We start from the raw sequence: 16,897 nt of genomic DNA, 5'->3' as shown, positions 1-16,897 counted from the left end.
GTATAATTTGGGGGCCAAAGCAGTGGAACCTGTTTCAGGTATTTGCACAATCACTTTCCCCATCCAGAAGCGGGATAGGATGGCGATGAGGAAGAGGATGGTGGCGGACGCAAGCAAGGCCTGTCTAGGAAAGGGATGTAGCTCCGTGGTAGAGTATCTGGATGGCATGGAGAAAGATCCACTTAGGGCTAGGAGAGAACCCTGCCTGAAACAGTGCAGACAACACAGAGCTAAACAGACCACTGGTCTGACTCTGTACAGTCGTACCTTGGATCTCAAACACCTTGGCTCCCGAACAAATTGGCTCCCAAACGATCGAAACCCAGAAGTGAATGTTCCGGTTTTCAAACGTTCTTTTGGAAGCCAAATGTTTGATGGGGCTTTGGATTGGCTGAAGGAGCTTCCTGCAGCCAATCCGAAGCCGTGCTTTGGTTTTCAATTGTTTTGGAAATTCCGTTCGACTGTATAAGGAAGCTTCGTATGTTCCTACTCAATTATGCTAAAGTCACTTTAGATGAAGCAGCCTTCCACACCATATATTTAAGCAGTATCATTTTGCTTTAGGCAGCCTTGGCTTCCCCCAAAGAATTCTGGGAGCTGTAGTCCGTTAAGGGCGCAGATAATTGTTTGGAGACTCTGATTCCCCTCCCAGAGCTACAATTCTCAGAGCGGTTCAACTGTCAATCCTTCTTCACAAGGAACTCTGGGAACTGTAGCTCTTGGGGCACCCTTAAACTACAGCTCCCAGGGTTCTTTGAGAGAAGCCGTGTGTGTTTAAAGTGGTTATGATACTGCGTTTAAACGTGTGGCATAAATGTGGCCTCCGGCTGCTTTGCACACCAAAAGTTGAGGAAGGTCCAACACAGGGTGAATTCAGAATGAGAAACAAGATTTTACACCTGGCTGCCTTTTTTTTCTGTTTCCCCTTCAGGGTCTCGGCTCCTGTGCTGAGATGACCCCTCCGCACCCCTCGCGCCCGCACCGCCATGGACGCCCCCTCTAACTCTGCCTCCTCCTCCTCCTCCTGCTCCGCTGCTGCCCCCCCGGCCGACGGGCAGGATGACAGGGCCGCGCCTCGGCCCGCTCAGGACTCTCCTGCCTCTCCAGCCACCAAAGAACCCCCCCTCTCGGACCCTTCCTCCTCTTCCTCCTCTGATGCCCCCTCTCCCAACGACACCATGAGGCCCTGCTCTGGTTCCCAAGCGGAGCTCGGCTCCGCGAAGCTCCCAGCCTCCATCTTGCCCGGGCCTCTCCTCCAAGCCGACTGCGGCCTCGCTACGCCAAACCCACCGCCTTCCCTGCGGGCGGTGCCACCCGGAGAAGATGGGAAGCAAGAAGCAGAAGGCGGCGGAGAGGGGGAAGAGGACGGTGGGCACAAGGCCCCGCTCTTCTTCTCCGCCGAGGGCTCGGCCTATCTCCTCAGCGGTGGCCACGTTCTCTTACCAAAGGGCTCTCTAAGCACCACATCTCCCCAGGTGTCCGTCCTCCACGTCCAGCGCGGCGGAGGCCCAAACCAAGGCTTTACGTCTACTGACCAAATGTCCCAGAATACCTCAGCGCCAGGCGAGTGGACCCCTCACGGCGCCTTCTACAGTTTCCGGCTGGCCAGGCCCCCGCCTCGAACCATGTCTGCCAAAAACGCTCCCCCCACCAAACCCAAAGATGCCCCTGCCGCCGCCCTGGCGGAGGACGAGGAGAACCTCAAAGGGGAAGCCGACCTTGGCCGAGACGGGGAGTTTCCGTCCCCACCCATCTGGCTTTGCCTGATCTGCCGTCTCTCCTTCTGCCGGGGGCGCTCCTTGGCGGCTCACGCCTGCGTAGCCCATGGGGCGCAGCTGAGCCCCGACGAATGCCAGGCCCTGTCTAGAGGGGCTTCTGCCGTGTTCCAAGGCACCACGCTTGGCTTCCTCGAACCAAATAAGCCCACCACCAAGGCAGACCTCAATGTCCGAATGTGTAGCAGATGGGTGAATGTAACGGAGGAGGAGGAGGAGGAAGAAAAGAAGAAAAAGAAGAAGAAGAAGGGGAGCCCAGGAAAACCATGCGAGCCACCAGATGCCAAAGAGTCAAGGGTCGGCGGCAAGCACTGGGCAAAGGGAGGCGCGGAGGAGAAACCAGAAGAAGAAAAGGAGGAGGAGGAGGAGGAGGAGGCAGCAGCAGTGGCGGCCAAAAATCAGAAAGAGGAAGGGAGGCTTCTCCCAGACCAAAGCTCACATGGCCAAAGTCCACCCATGGGTGCAAGCACCCCACTCTCAGAGACACCGCCGAAGAAGGCCAACAGCAATGACGCTGCAGCTAACGTAGGGTTGCCCAAGGAAGACGCCAACGCAGAGTTGGCCAACGAAGCCATTGGGTTGGCCAATGAAGCTTCCAGTGCAGAACTGGCCAGAGACATCGCAGTCGGTGGGACGAACAACTCTGGGTTGGGCACCAAAGTGAACAACGGCAGCCCAGCCAACACCAACCCGGAGGCCAGTAGGGTAGGGTTGACCCATGACGTTGGCGCAGCTGACTTGGCGCACGGCACCGCCAGTGTTGGGATGGCCAACGAGATGGTGAGCGCCACGTTTGAGGTCAACAACGGGCTGAGCAGTAGCAGCAGCAGCAGCAGCAGCCACAACGGAGGGCACTCGCTTTCCTTTGGGGAAGACTTCACCGCCATGGCCTACTCGGGGTTGACTCTGTCGGGCCACATGTCCTTGCTGCACTCGCGCAACTCCTGCAAGACCCTCAAATGCCCCAAGTGCAACTGGCATTACAAGTACCAGCAGACCTTAGATGTCCACATGAAGGAGAAGCACCCCGAGAACAACAGCCACTGCGCTTACTGCAGCTCCGGCGGGCCACACCCTCGCCTGGCCCGGGGCGAGAGCTACAACTGCGGCTACAAGCCCTACCGCTGCGAGGCCTGCAACTACTCCACCACCACCAAGGGCAACCTCAGCATCCACATGCAGTCTGACAAGCACCTGGCCAACCTGCAGGGCTACCAGGCCACGGGGGGAGGCGGCGGGGGCCCCCCGGTGGCGCCCCCGGTGGTGCCGACCCCGCCGTCGCCCGAGGAGAAGGAGTCAAAAGGCAAATCCTCCTGGCAGTGCAAAGTCTGCAGCTACGAAACCAACATCTCCCGCAACTTGCGCATCCACATGACCTCCGAGAAGCACATGCAGAACATGCTCCTGCTCCACCAGGGGCTGCCCCTGGCGCTGCCCGGGCTCCTAGGGCAGGCCCAAGCCACGCCAGGGGGCAAGGGGCAGCCGGAGCTCTTCCAGTTCTATGGCGCTCAGGCCCTCGGCCACTCGCATCATGCACACCCCCACCACGCTCACACTGCGGGCAGCTCAACCCTGCGGGGGGACAAGCCCATGGAGCAAAGCCAGATCTTGCTCAACGGAGGCTTCCCACACCTCAACGCTGCCGCCGGCAGGAAGATGGCTGCCTTGGGCTCAGGTAAGGGATAGACGCCTCCCTTCCCCAATCATTGCCACTGCAGTGGGAGCTAAAGGCTGTGTGGGAGCCTTAATTGATAATGAACAGACTTCTTGTGTCACTTGTTCTCTCCCTTCCCTTATGGACCACATTCTCACAATACATTGAAAGCCTTGTGAACAGCCATGGCTTCCCACAAAGAATCCTGGGAGCTGTAGTTTGTTAAGGGTTCCGAGAGCTGTTAAGAGACCCCCTCATTCCTTTTGCAGAGCTACACCTCCAAGGGCACTTTGGGGCAGCTCTGGCTGTTTGAAGAGGTATCAAAGAGCTTTAAATGTGTTGTGTGAATGTGGCCACAGTCTCCTACTCCCGGTTTTTTGTTTTTGTTTTTTGGTCCGTGCAATTTTTCTTTCTGCTCCTTTCTGTTTTGCTCCTCTCACTTGCTGCCTCCCCAGCTTTGTGCGCATTGCCATTACGTAGTTTGCGTTTTTCATATTGCATTTTCATGTTGTTAACTTCCTTGAGATCTACGGATGGAGGGTGGCATGCGAATTTAATCAATAATAATAATAATAATAATAATAAGACAGTGGTGCCTCGCTTAACGAATGCCCTGCTTAACGAAATTTCCGCTTAACTAAAGGTTTTTTCTAGCGGAGGTTGCCTCGCTAGACGAATGCGTTTTGCGAAAAATTCGTCTAGCGAATCGCGGTTTCCCATAGGAATGCATTGAAATTCAAATAATGCGTTCCTATGGGCAAAAAAAAAAAATCAAAAAAATTTCAATGCATTCCTATGGGATTTGCTAGACGAATTTTTCGTTATAAGAAAAGACCTGTGGAACGAATTAATTTCGTATAGCGAGGCACCACTGTATTGCCATTACGTAGTTTGCATTTTTCATATTGCATTTTCATATTGTGAACTTCCTTGAGATCTACGGATAGAGGGTGGCATGCGATTTTAATCAATAATCAATAATAAAAATAATACACATTCCTCAGCCCCGAAACCTTTAGCTCCTTCCTTCCTTTTGCCTTGCATGTAATTTTGAAGTCTCTCCCCCCCCCCTCCATCCATAGGCAGTCATTCTGCTGCTCTTCTCCCCACAGCTCCTGCGTCGCTGTCTCCGGAGCCCGCCCCACCTTCCCCGCTGCCGTCCCACTCTGCGCCAGACCTGGGGGCTCCCCAAAGGCTGTTCGGGTGCCTGGTGTGCCAAGCCTTCAACACAGACAGCCTGGAGGCGCTCCTGAGGCATGCGTCGGCCCCCCGCTCGCTCCCCGAGGGCGAGTGGAAGGAAGTGTCGGGCGACTTGCACCGCTGCAGGCTCTGCGCCTACGGCACCCAGCTGAAGGCCAACTTCCAGCTGCACCTCAAGACCGACAAGCACGCCCTCAAGTACCAGCTGGCGGCTCACCTGCGCGAAGGAGGCAGCCTTGGGGCCCACATGGGGGCGGAGCTTCCGCTCGGCCCGCCCCTCCACCTGCACTGCAACCTCTGCGAATACGAGACCAACAGCAAGGAGAAGATGAGGCTCCACGTGGCGGGGGCCGGCCACCAGGAGGCGCTGCAAGGCTACAAGGTGCCGGGGGGGTCTAAGGGGAGTGGGCGGGGCTTGTGGATGACACGGGGAGCGGCCTCCCCCCAACTCCCCGCCAAAAATGGGGGCGGAGCTAAGCTGGCCCTTTCAGGGCGTTCCTGCTTGGGTGGAGCCAAGCAGAAAGGGGGTGGAGCCACAGGAATGGAAGGGGCTTTAGAGGAATGGAGGGCATGCCATAAGTGAAAGAGGAAAAGGGTAGGAGAGTGAGAAGGGGCAGGTAGGATCTGCTTCTCAGGGGGAGCCACCTGGAAAGTGGAATGGTAGTGGAACAGATCCCATGTCCTTGCTATCTGCAATTCTTTCCTTCTCTCTCGCCAGTTCCTCCTGGAAATGGAGGCCACATCGGCAGCGCCGCCAGGTCCCGAACCTGCCCCGTTCCGCTGCCTCCTTTGCAACACGGATGCCCCGAACCGCCTGGCCATGATCCAGCACCTCCGCTCTCCCCAACACCGTGACTCCCATGGCCAGTGGCGCCTGCAGCTCCTCCAGAACGGAGAAGGCACCCCGGGCCTCGAGAGATACATCTGCTTTGCTCCCGCCAACCCTGCTGGTAATGGCCCTGCAGGTTGGCCATGGCGGGCACCCCGTGCTACCGGAGAGGGTGGCAAACCCGCAGAAGGTGCCAGGCTGCAGATTTGCACTGAATGAAGGGCATAAATGGTGGTTGGTGGGGGAAATAGCAGCAATAGTAGTAGGGGCTGAATTTTGAAGGTTGATAGTTGGAGAGAGAAGAAAAAGCAATTCTTGCAAATGTTCAAAGCGGCAAGACTGTGGGAGTTTTTTTGGGGTGTGTGTGGGGAGAACTGAAGGTCGGATACCGAATACTCTTTCATTCCTCCATTGTCTGCCCGCATTCTTCTCCCCTTCTCTCTTTCACACCCCCTTTGCTTTGCCACACGTTCCCCTTTTGCTCTGCATTTAATGCATGCCTGTGTCCGCAGATATTCAAGCGAGAAGCTGCTGAACGCTCCATCCTCCTCTTCTTCTTCCACTGCCGCCAACCTCCCTCTCCTTCTCTCCCTCCCCCTCCCCCCCCCAGCTTCATAATGGATTATGACAGATACTGGGGTGGTTGCCTAGCAACCCGCAGGAAGAATGAAGGAGAGGAGAAATGAGAAAGAGAGATGTAGGGACCGCAGCCGGGCCGGGGGGGGGGGGGGAGAGGAAGAGAGGAAAAAGGGAAGAGAGAAAGAAATAGGGAGGAAGGATAGAGATCGTCTTTCCTCCCTTCCCTCTAGCTGGTAGCTGCCCTCACCCACCTCCCGGCAGGTGCCCAGGGTGGACCCCACCCCCCCAACGTGATGCAAGTTGGCCTCGTTCCCAGCTTCAAATTTATCTTTCAAAACATTGTTGACCCTGCAAATGTTCCCCCTCCCCCTCACACACACACCTGAGAGTGTGCGGAAGTCAACAAGGATCGGCTGCATAAAACGCATTTAAAAAGGGGTGAAGGGGAGCTGTGTTGGTTGTGGGTTGTTAGGGGAGGCTAGTGAGGGGGTCCGGTCCTGAGGGCAGACTCCAAGCTGGAAGATGGGAATTGGGTGGCTATGACTGGGTGATAAAAGTCGTCCTGGATAAGGGAGTCTTTTTTTTTTTCTTTCTTTTTGGAGCAGGGACCCTAGTGGAAGCGAGAGCATAGAATGGGGGTGTCTGGGGTGGGTGTCATATGGGGAGATTTGAGGAGGTTAGCGCAACGCAATAGGAAAAAGCATGCACCGGGAAAGGGGGGGTTTGCCGGATGAGAACACCCCGCGTTGTGAGAAATGGAGGTCTTAACATCTTGGCGGGTGTATTGAATAGTGTTAATTGAGTTGCCAATGGCAGTGAGGTTGCTACTGCCGGGCGGGAAGGCAAGTCCGTTCGATATTAACGATCCCACTTGGGTTGAGAGTTTAATTAGTCTCTGACGAGGATAAAGTCCTGAATCGTGCGTCACGCCGGCTCTCGCAGCGTCGGCGGCGGAATTCCCTCCTCTCTCGTCTCCCTCTCCCCACCCCACCCCACCCCACCCCCAAGTTCCCCACCTTCCAAACTCCCAGGTCAAAGAGGAGGAGCAGGAATATCGGCCAGGCTATCTGGGTGGTGGAGGTCTCCAGAAGTTGGACCACAGCTCCAATCATCCCTGACCGTTGGCCATGCTGGCTGGGGGGTTGGTGGAGTTGGGAGTCCAACAGCACCTGGAAAGCCCCCCCCCACCCCAATTCACTTCTCCCTCCACCCCGCACCCACGTATGGTTCTCTCCCCATCTCTAGGGAAAGAAACAGTGCCAGAGAACTTGCCCCCTGAAAACGAAACACAGAGTAAAGCCCAGCCGGCCGGTGAGTGACTCCTCCCCTCTTGTGTAAAGCCACGCCCACTGGCAAGGTTGCCCCTCCTTGAAGCCACGCCTTCATTTCTGGCCATGCCCCTAACCCCTCCCTCGTGGCGGCAGCCCATGCAAAAGGCTCCTCCCATTCAGGGATGCCAAACTCCCCTCTTGATTCCCCCAGCGCCACGCTCTGTTGAAAGGCCAGCCATCCCCAACCAGGAGGGTGTAGGGCCAGGAGTTTGAGGGGAAGACCCTGCAATGCCTTCCCTTGGTTTGGAGTGTTGTCTAAGTGTGCAGAAGAGTCCCCATTTTGCCACCGCGACTGCTGCCAAAGGAATAATACCAGGGGTATTTGTGGGCGAGTCCCAGCAAGTCTTGCTCCTCGCTTCTGTGAGGCTGGCTGTTTTTATTATCCTTATTAAATTTATTACCTGCCCTTCTCCAGCTGGTCCCAGGGCGGGTTATGGTGATTTTTAAAAAATTCAGCATTTAAAATATCTTGCGCTTGCAGGAGTAGAGATGGTTGCAGTGAGAGAGTGGCTGCCAAGGCATCCTTTGCAGGGTGCCTGATTCAATGCCCGCCCATTCAGCTGTCCCTACTGCAGTGGGTGGGGGTCCTTGTCTGGTACCAGCCCCAAGAGCCCCTCTCTCGCCATACCCCCCTCCATCAGGCCTCAAAGCCCCTTGGAGCATTTAACCGCCATTTTGAAAGTGAAAACACCATAACATTTCTCCCCCCCCACCCCTTTCCTTCCTGCAGGTTCTGACGAGACTGAAACGAAAGCTGGAGGCGTGGGAGACACTACAGTGAGTGACGCTTTTTGGGGTGCTTTGCGGGGGGAGGCAGAGGTGGGGGAATCACACAGTGTCTCCTGAAGCCCCTGTCTCCTCCATTTTAACCCTCTCTCTCTCTACACGGAGGCGGCCTCAAACATCCCAGTGAATCTTCACTTGGCAGATTAGAATTTATTTATTTTTGCTTGCTTGCTTGCTTGTTCCTGGTGGGGGTCCAAATGGCTGAATTAAAAACAGAAATTAAGCATCTCTGCCTAGCAGGTGGGTGGGTGGGGGTGGGGAGATCCACCCTGATGAAACAAATTGGGCATGACCAGCTGTGAAATGCACAATGTTCACCGTACCACTGCATCGTCATAGCCCGTTTCTTGAATGGGATTGTCTACTTATACTGGTCCCATCCTATTAACATTGCATTGCCATGCACCCAGGGGGTTGGAAAACCCACTTCTCTGCCTGTTCTGATGCCACCCAGAAAGGCCCGTGATTCTCGAGATGAAAACGCTGGCAAGGCTGTGCAGACGTGATCAGATCAGGTCCTCGCAACAAGCCCTTCGATGTTAACTAGCCCATTTTACAGCTGCCCCCACTGAGCACACGGGCGCGGCGGACCTGGCGGTCCAGGAAAGGAACACAACCTCTCATTTTCGCATCGGCTCAACCCTTGAACCGCCTTGTGCTTTCTGCAGATATCCTGACACAGACACTTCTGTGTTTCTCTTTGATCATTCAGCCTAAGGCCTTTAAGCCACACACATCCCCCAGTCTGCCGCTTGGGGCACTAGCTTGTTTGTGTGTAAAAAAAAGCAATATTTTGGGGGGGTAGGGAGGGGAGAGAGTTTATTTTCTTCTGAAGATGGCCCAGATCCAAGATGAGCAGGTGGGAGCAAGCATGTGTCAGCTCCATTTTCAACGGTCTTTTGCGATTTCCCTCTTAAAACCTTTTTGTTTTCTTTTGTTCTGCCTACACCGCCACCCCTTCTCCCTCAAATCCCCAAGAAGATATATATGCAAATCCCCCCTTTCCCCCAGGTGCCAGGAAGAGACAGCCTCCTGCTTCCTGGAGCTAATGTTTTCTTTTCTCGGACCTCCATCTCTCTCCCCCCCCCCGCCCTGCTCACCTTCTTCCTGCCAATCAGGTGTTCTGCTGCCCCTACTGCAACTACACCGACCAATCAGCCGAAGCCGTCCGGGCTCACACCGTCTCCCAGCATGCCGTGCAGCCCAAATTCCGATGCCCGCTCTGCCAGGAGCAGCTGGTCGGGCGCACCAACCTCCACTTCCACCTCAGCCACATTCACAACGTGGTGCCTGAATGCGTGGAGAAGCTGCTTCTGGTGGTGAGTTGCCAGCTCAGTGGGCACCTCTCTCCCTGCCCCTCTTCCCTGACCTTCCCTGCCCCCACTTAATGTTGGAACCAAATTAAGGGTGGAGGGGATGCGACTGCACAACCCACCCCTGCTTTTTCATGTGCCACTAACCCTTTGCAGGTAGTTCAACAGGTGAAGCTTTTCCTTCTCTGGAAAGCTTGACCGGTTGGGTCTGTGCCCGTCACGCTGCTGTGAAAGAGGTGGGGACCGTGCTTGACAAAAGGAGCTGGGGAAGGTGTGGGGACCCAGTGGTGAGGACAACAGGAGGTTGATGGGTTGTTGTTTTTATTTCGATTACAAGTGGTACCTTGGTTCTCAAACTTAATCCGTTCCGGAAGCCTGTTCCAAAACCAAAGCGTTCGAAAACCAAAGCGCGCTTTCCCATTGAAAGTAATCCAAAATGGATTAATCCGTTCCAGACTTTTAAAAACAACACCCTGAAACAGCCCTTTTTTTACTATCTAACAAGACCACTGACCCATGAAATGAAAGCAATAATCAATGTACTGTCCTATAAAATAAATAAGACAGCATTGCAGATGATAAAAATTAAAATTAATTTTTGTCTTACCTCCACTGATGATAGTCATTGTTTGGATGGGGGGCTTTTATCCATTTCCGCAGTCACACAATCAGTCAGTCACTCAGTAGCTGAACTGGGTTCTACACAGTCACAAAAACAAATTAACCGAAAAAGACTCAAAAACCGCAAAATAAATATAAAAAACAAAAGCAGCAAACTTAAATCTGTTCCAAAAGTCCGCTTGACTTCTGAAATGTTCAAAAACCTGATTGGTGCAGGCACCCCGGCAACAATAGCCAACAGCCGCATCGGATGTTCGACTTCCAAAAAATGTTCGAAAACCAGAACACCTCCGGGTTTTCGGGGTTTGGGAACCAAGGCGTTTGAGTACCAAGGCGTTAGAAAACTAAGGTGCCACTGTATATATCTTGTGGTTTTAAATATTTTTATTTTGTTCTGTGAACCAACCTGAGACCTCCAGGTATAGGGTGGTATATAAATTCTAATAGTAATAGTAGTACAACAGGGGTGGCCAACTTCCATGAGACTGCGATCTACTCACAGAGTTAAAAACTGGCAGTGATCTACCCCCTTTTGGGGGGTTCAGGTCAAAGTTGTTGAGCTTTTTAGGAAGGAAAGTCCTGTTTTGGGGGGTTCATGTAAAAGTTGTTGAGCTTCTTTATGGAAGAAGGAAAGTAACATTGAGCTTTTTTTAGGAAGGAAAGCCCTGTTTTTGGTGTTTCAGGTCATTTTAGGGGTGCAGGGCAAAGATGTTGAGGGTTTTTTTGGGGGGGAGCCAAAGTTTTTTAGCTTATTTGGGGGGGAGCCACTGATCTACCGGTAGTTGATCTACCACAGACATCCAGTGATCTACCGGTAGTTCACGATCTACCTGTTGGACATACCTGTAGTACAACAACACAACAACAACAACAACAACACCCAGAGAGCCAAGTGGGGGTGTCATTAGGAGGGAGGTGTTTGTGGCTCCACCGACTGGTGAGCTTTAGGCTTTCCCCACCATTCGTGAAATGGCCGCAGCAGCACTTTTTCAATACTTTTTAAATTGGGGAGTGGGGGACTTGTGCCCCCCCCCAGTTCTGCATCCCTGCTCCAAATGATCACTAATAACTGGGTCCTCCCTTCCCCATCCCGCCTTTGGCTCATATAATTCTTCTTCTTCTTCTTCTTGACCTTCTCCAGGCCACTACTGTGGAAATGACCTTTGCCACCAAAGTTGTCCCTGGCCTCAACCTCCCTCCTGACCCACCAAAACCGGGCGGGACGCCCAGCTCAGAGCAAGGGGCTGGGAAAGAAGCTGAAAGCCCTCTTGCTGGTAAGTAACGTGGGGACTGCAGAGAGAGGGGCTTTCACCCTTTCACCCGCCAAAGGTAGCATCAAGGATTCCAGGGATTTCGTGTCAACCAGGACGCCTGCTTGGCCCTAACCTCCCCTTCCCGACAACCCTTGCCAAAACAACAACAACAACAACAAAATAAGCAGGAAGAAGCAGCTACTTGCAGGACTAATCAACGGCTTTGCCGTGCCTATTCTCAAGCTTCTCTGTCTGGAGGGCATGAGGACTAGGAACCTGCTTCCCGGGGAACTCGTAAGGCTTCTTAGGATGCCACAAGTGATTGCCTTGCTTTGAGAAGCAGCACAAACGCAATTCAACGGTGCACTGACAGAAGCAAAGCATATTAAGTAACAGAAGTCCCTCTTGCAGGGCAGGGGCTATAAACTCCCCAGATATTTAGCCCTCCTAGATATCAGAAATTGTGAATGAGGTCAAGGCAGTACTTATCCTGCTCCATTTGAACACACACCCTACAAAAATTCAAGCAGCTAATTTATACAGATCTACATTTACAGATAAGGCAGGAAGTGCCAAGGTATGAAAAGCGTCATGGATAAAAAGAAATTTCCCCCAGGCAGCAAGTCCTGCATTTTGCCAGGAAACATGCCTGCTCTCAGCAGGCGCCACTGGGGATTCCCAGCCGTTTTTGGAAAAACCCTCTAGCAAAGACCTAGAATGGTGGGGTTGGTAAAGACAGACAGGGCCACAGTGACGGTGATACCAGCCTCCCTGCCCCTGGAAATGCCTGTGGTTCCGGGGGGAGGACGAGGAAAGGGACCACAACCATCACCTAGTCCAACTCTCTGCAATGCAGGAGTCTTTTGCCCAACATGGGGCTCCAACCCGAACCCCTGAAATTAAAGAGTCTCTTGCTAGTTGCTGTGCGATTTGCGATCCACTGTGGCAAGCTACACTTCTGCACCTAGAACCTCCATGCACACACACAAATACATCCTGGGTAGGTAAAGGTAAAGGGGCCCCTGACCATTAGGTCCAGTCGTGACCGACTCTGGGGTTGCGCGCTCATCTCGCATTATTGGCCAAGGGAGCCGGCGTATAGCTTCCAGGTCATGTGGCCAGCATGACAAAGCCACTTCTGGCGAACCAAAGCGGCACACAGAAACGCCGTTTACCTTCCCGCTGTAGCGGTTCCTATTTATCTACTTGCATTTTGACGTGCTTTCGAACTGCTAGGTTGGCAGGAGCTGGGACCGAGCAACGGGAGCTCACCCCGTCACAGGGATTTGAACCGTTGACCTACTGGTCAGCAAGCCCTAGGCTCAGTGGTTTAACCCACAGTGCCACCTGGGTCCCTGGCTAAGGAGCGACAAAACAGGCTGTGGGGATAACTGATGGTAGCTTTTTTTTCTCTCTCTCTCTTCTTCATCAGCACCATCCACAGGGGAGAAATCCTCTCCGGCTCCTGTGCTTTGCCCTGAAACTCCTCCTCCTCCTCCAGCCTCTCCTGCTCCAGCTGCTGACCCCCCAGAAAAACCACCCCCAACCTCTTCTCCTCCTCCTCCTCCTCCACCACCGCCGCCACCACCACCTCCTCCTTCAGTTGTTCCTCTGGAGTTTGAAGATGAAGATGTTCACCATCTGAACGCCCCGTTGGAGGAGCCGCCACCGGCGCAGGCTTCAGCCGAGGCTCCCGAGGCCTCTCCGCTCACCCTTCCCAGCCAAGACCCCCGGCACCCGCTGTCCTACCGCAAGGCGACCAATTTCGCCTTGGATAAGTTCCTCGACCCGGCCCGCCCCTACAAGTGCACGGTGTGCAAGGAGTCCTTCACGCAGAAAAACATCCTCTTGGTGCACTACAACTCCGTCTCCCACCTGCACAAGATGAAGAAGGCCTCGGCCGACCCCTCCGCGCCGTCCCGGGGCGAGCCCGGCGCTGCCGGCATCCTCCAGCCCTCCTCCGACAAGCCCTACAAGTGCACCACCTGCCGGGTCTCCTACAACCAGAGCTCCACGCTGGAGATCCACATGCGCTCCGTTCTGCACCAGACCCGCTCCCGCGTCGCCAAAATGGAAGCCGCCGGCAAAGCGGAGCTGCCGGCCGCCGAGCCGGAGCCCCCGTGCGAAGCGCCGCTGGAAGCGGAAGCCCCCAAGCTCCTGGAGGCGAGCTGCGTGCAGGTGCCCACGCTCCCGTTCCTGGCGCCATCCGCGGCGGAGCTGCAGCGCTTCCCTGCGCCCTTGTTCACTCCGCCGCTGCTGCCGCCCTTCCCCCTGGTGCCAGAGTCGCTCCTGAAACTGCAGCAGCAGCAACAGCAGCTGCTGCTCCCCTTCTACCTGCACGACCTCAAGGTGGCCCCCAAGCTGGCTTTGGCCACCCCGGCACTGACCCTCCCGGCCACACCACCTGTGCTGTTGCCACCTCTGCCAGCCAAGGAAGAGCAGGCGCCGGCCGCTGCTGCCGGCTCCAAACCAGAGGTGCCGGAAGAGGCCGAAGCTGAGGAGGCCGAGGGGGGCCAGCAAGGGAGCGAGGCATCCCGCACGGCTGCCAAAGCCCTCCTGGAGAACTTTGGCTTTGAGCTGGTGATTCAGTACAACGAGGGGAAGCAGCCTGCTGCCCCCGCCCCAGCCGCACCTCCGCGCCCGCCGGCGGGCAAGCTCTTGTGCGGCGCCTGCGGGAAGCAGTTCTCCAACATGCTCATCCTGAAGACGCATGAGGAGCACGTGCACCGGCGGTTCCTGCCCTTCGAGGCGCTCAACCGCTACGCCGCCCAGTTCCGGAAGAGCTACGACAGCATGTATCCCCCTCCGCCGCCAGCACTGCCCATCGAGACGGCCACTGCCACAACGACTGCCCCAACCGCGGCCACTGCCGCTCCCACAGACACCACCACAGTGACCGTGCCAGCCGCCCTGCCCCTGGAGATCCCCCCGCTTTGCCCTCCGTTTTTAATGCAGCCCATGCCAGTTGTGGTGCCGCCGCTAGAGAGCGAGACCCCTCACGTGCCACCCGAGTGCTTGAAATCCTTGTGGTTTCGGGGGGAGGATGAGGAAAGCGGCGGCGGCGGGCCTGGGGTTCCCGAGCCTCTTCGCGGGGGCTTCCCTTCCACCCGGCGCTTCTCCCGCACCAAGTTCACAGAGTTCCAGTCCCAAGCCCTGCAGTCTTTCTTTGAGTGCAGCGCCTACCCCAAAGATGGCGAGGTGGAGCGGCTGTCTGCAATGCTGGGGTTGCCCAACAGAGTCATCGTAGTTTGGTTCCAAAATGCCCGCCAGAAAGCGCGGAAATGTGGTGGGAGCGAGGCCAGCGTGGGGGGCGGAGGTGCCGCGGTGCAGCCGTCCTGCAAAAAATGCCGGGCATCCTTCCGCTGCATCTTTGAGCTCATGCGCCACCTTAAAAAGTGCTACAACGACCAGCCGGTGGATGTGGAGGGAGACGGGGCCGAGGAGGAGAACGAGGGCCCCGAGGAAGAGGAGCAGGAGGAGGAGGAGGAGGAAGAAGAGCAGCCGCAGCAACAGCAGCAACCGGAGCCTTCAGGGGCTGACGGAGAAGCTAAAGTTGACGGTGCTGGAGACAAACCTCAGGAGGAGGAGCAACCCACGGCCCCTCCCGAAAGCGCAAGCACCCATCCCTGTGACCACTGCACAGCCAAATTCTCAAGCGTCGACCTCCTCAATATCCACCGTGTTTCTCACATGCCAGCAACCGGCCCTCTGCCAGCCCCGGTTGCCCCCCAGCCTCCCCTGGATTTGGCCCCGCTGGTGTTTGGCGACCGCGCCGCCCACCCAGATCCTTCCCGGGCGCAGAAGCGGAAGCACGAGGACGGGAGCCTGTCGCCCACCGGCAGCGAGTGCGCCAGCGTGGCGGGAGGGGATGGCGAGCCCCCTCGGGACAAGCGCCTGCGAACCACCATTTTGCCGGAGCAGCTGGAGATCCTGTACCGCTGGTACATGCAGGACTCCAACCCAACCCGCAAGATGCTCGACTGCATCTCCGAAGAGGTTGGGCTCAAGAAGAGGGTGGTTCAAGTGTGGTTCCAGAACACAAGAGCCCGCGAGAGGAAGGGTCAGTTTCGGTGCAACGCCGGCACGGCCAACGCAACCGGCAAGCCCTCGCCGGTGCTCCCCTCCGCCTTCCCAAAGTTCAGCCCTCTGCCGCGAGACCCGACCATCCACTACGGAGCCGCCTTCGCACCCAGTCTCTCTGCGGTGAGCTTACAGCTACCTCCAGCGAAGCCAGAGATTCCTGTGGAGCCACAAGCGCAGGAAGAAGCAGCCGAAGAAGAATTGCCAAAAGAGAACGAAGACCGGAGCCTGTCGGGAGGGGAGATGAGCGACTCGTCTTCCTCCTCCTCCTCGTCGCTGGCTGACCTGGATTTCCCTGGCAGCCGGCGGAGCCGAGGGGCAGACGGCGGCTTTGGAGGCATGCACGACGCTTTGGGCCAGCGCCGGTATCGCACGCAGATGTCCAGCCTGCAGCTGAAGATCATGAAGGTTTGCTACGAGGCCTACCGGACGCCCACCATGCAAGAGTGCGAGGTGCTGGGCGAGGAGATAGGGCTGCCCAAGCGGGTGATCCAGGTGTGGTTCCAGAACGCCAGGGCCAAGGAGAAGAAGGCCAAGGCTGCCAGCGGTGGCGAGGAGGGGCACCCCAGCACTCCATCGCAGGCCGAGTGCCCCTACTGCGAAGTCAAGTACGATTTCTACGTGTCCTGCCGTGGGCACCTCTTCTCCCGTGGGCACCTCGCCCGACTCAAGGAGGCCATCAAGGCCCAGCTCAAGAGCGAGAGCAAGTGCTATGAGCTCGTGCCGGACAAAGGGACGCCATCCCCGACAAGGCTGGGTGCCTCCATGCCTCCTGCCGCTGTGCCATCTTCCCTTGGAAACATGGCTCCCTTTGCGCCAGGTGAGTAAGAGGTGGGAAGGAAAGGTAAGTTACGTTCAAGGGGATGGGGATGGGGCCTCGTCATTAAGCCGCGCTACAGGTTCGCCACTCACTATGGGTTCTTTCCAATCCCGTATCTGCTCAGCTACTCTCCAAAAGTATCGCTAGGTCTCCGCATGCTGCTCTGACCCTAATCCCCACTTCTGCCATTTTGCCCTGGAAGCTCCCAAGATGGCTGCCCAGGCGTCATTTTCATCCCAAGCAGTCGCTCCGTGTGGCATTCTGCTTCTCCACACAATCTTTCTCTTCTCCCAACTTCCCCCCCTTCTCTTCTTCTTCCCACTAGCATAGCCTTTCCTTCCCCCTGCCCCTTCCCCGAGGCTTCCATTGCGCACGTTGGGAGTAGGTTAGGGTAAAAATGGCGCCAGAATCTCCTACTCTGCCCCCCTGCATCTGGAGTGGTTCACTGAGAGCGGTAGTTACCAGAATGAGAGGGAGTCCATCTCAGGAACCAGAGGAAGCAGATGTTGAGTTGTGGAATTGTAGAATTGTAGAGGATCATGTAGTCCAACCCCCTGCAAGACGCAATGTGGGACTCGAACCCCTAATAAATAAATAAATAAATAAATAAATAAATAAATAAATTATTATTTATACCCCTGCCCATCTGGCTGGGT

The 16,897-nt window shown here is 55.7% G+C and overlaps 2 protein-coding genes across 4 annotated transcripts in view; both read left to right on the top strand.

Annotated features, from left to right (window-relative positions):
- LOC118095902 (myosin-7) overlaps positions 1 to 16,897 on the top strand; it is a 373,415-nt gene that overhangs the window by 263,062 nt on the left and 93,456 nt on the right. The window lies entirely within an intron of this gene.
- The window catches only part of ZFHX2 (zinc finger homeobox 2), a 31,933-nt gene that overhangs the window by 13,504 nt on the left and 1,532 nt on the right, over positions 1 to 16,897 (top strand). The window contains exons 2-9 of one of the 3 annotated variants that reach the window (XM_060281851.1): positions 932 to 3,450; positions 4,542 to 5,011; positions 5,348 to 5,579; positions 7,283 to 7,348; positions 8,099 to 8,145; positions 9,273 to 9,473; positions 11,230 to 11,362; positions 12,774 to 16,241. In XM_060281851.1, the coding sequence (XP_060137834.1) occupies positions 987 to 3,450; positions 4,542 to 5,011; positions 5,348 to 5,579; positions 7,283 to 7,348; positions 8,099 to 8,145; positions 9,273 to 9,473; positions 11,230 to 11,362; positions 12,774 to 16,241 (7,081 nt within the window). In that variant the 5' untranslated portion in view covers positions 932 to 986. Of the gene's footprint in view, positions 1 to 524; positions 3,451 to 4,541; positions 5,012 to 5,347; positions 5,649 to 7,282; positions 7,349 to 8,098; positions 8,146 to 9,272; positions 9,474 to 11,229; positions 11,363 to 12,773; positions 16,242 to 16,897 lie in introns of those variants that run through there. The other 2 variants (XM_060281848.1, XM_060281850.1) reach the window with 2 other exon arrangements.

Source organism: Zootoca vivipara, chromosome 13 (genome assembly GCF_963506605.1).
Source record: "Zootoca vivipara chromosome 13, rZooViv1.1, whole genome shotgun sequence".
Taxonomy (NCBI): domain Eukaryota; kingdom Metazoa; phylum Chordata; class Lepidosauria; order Squamata; family Lacertidae; genus Zootoca; species Zootoca vivipara.
Note: the sequence above shows the minus strand (reverse complement) of the source record. Positions and strands in the feature narration are given on the sequence as shown.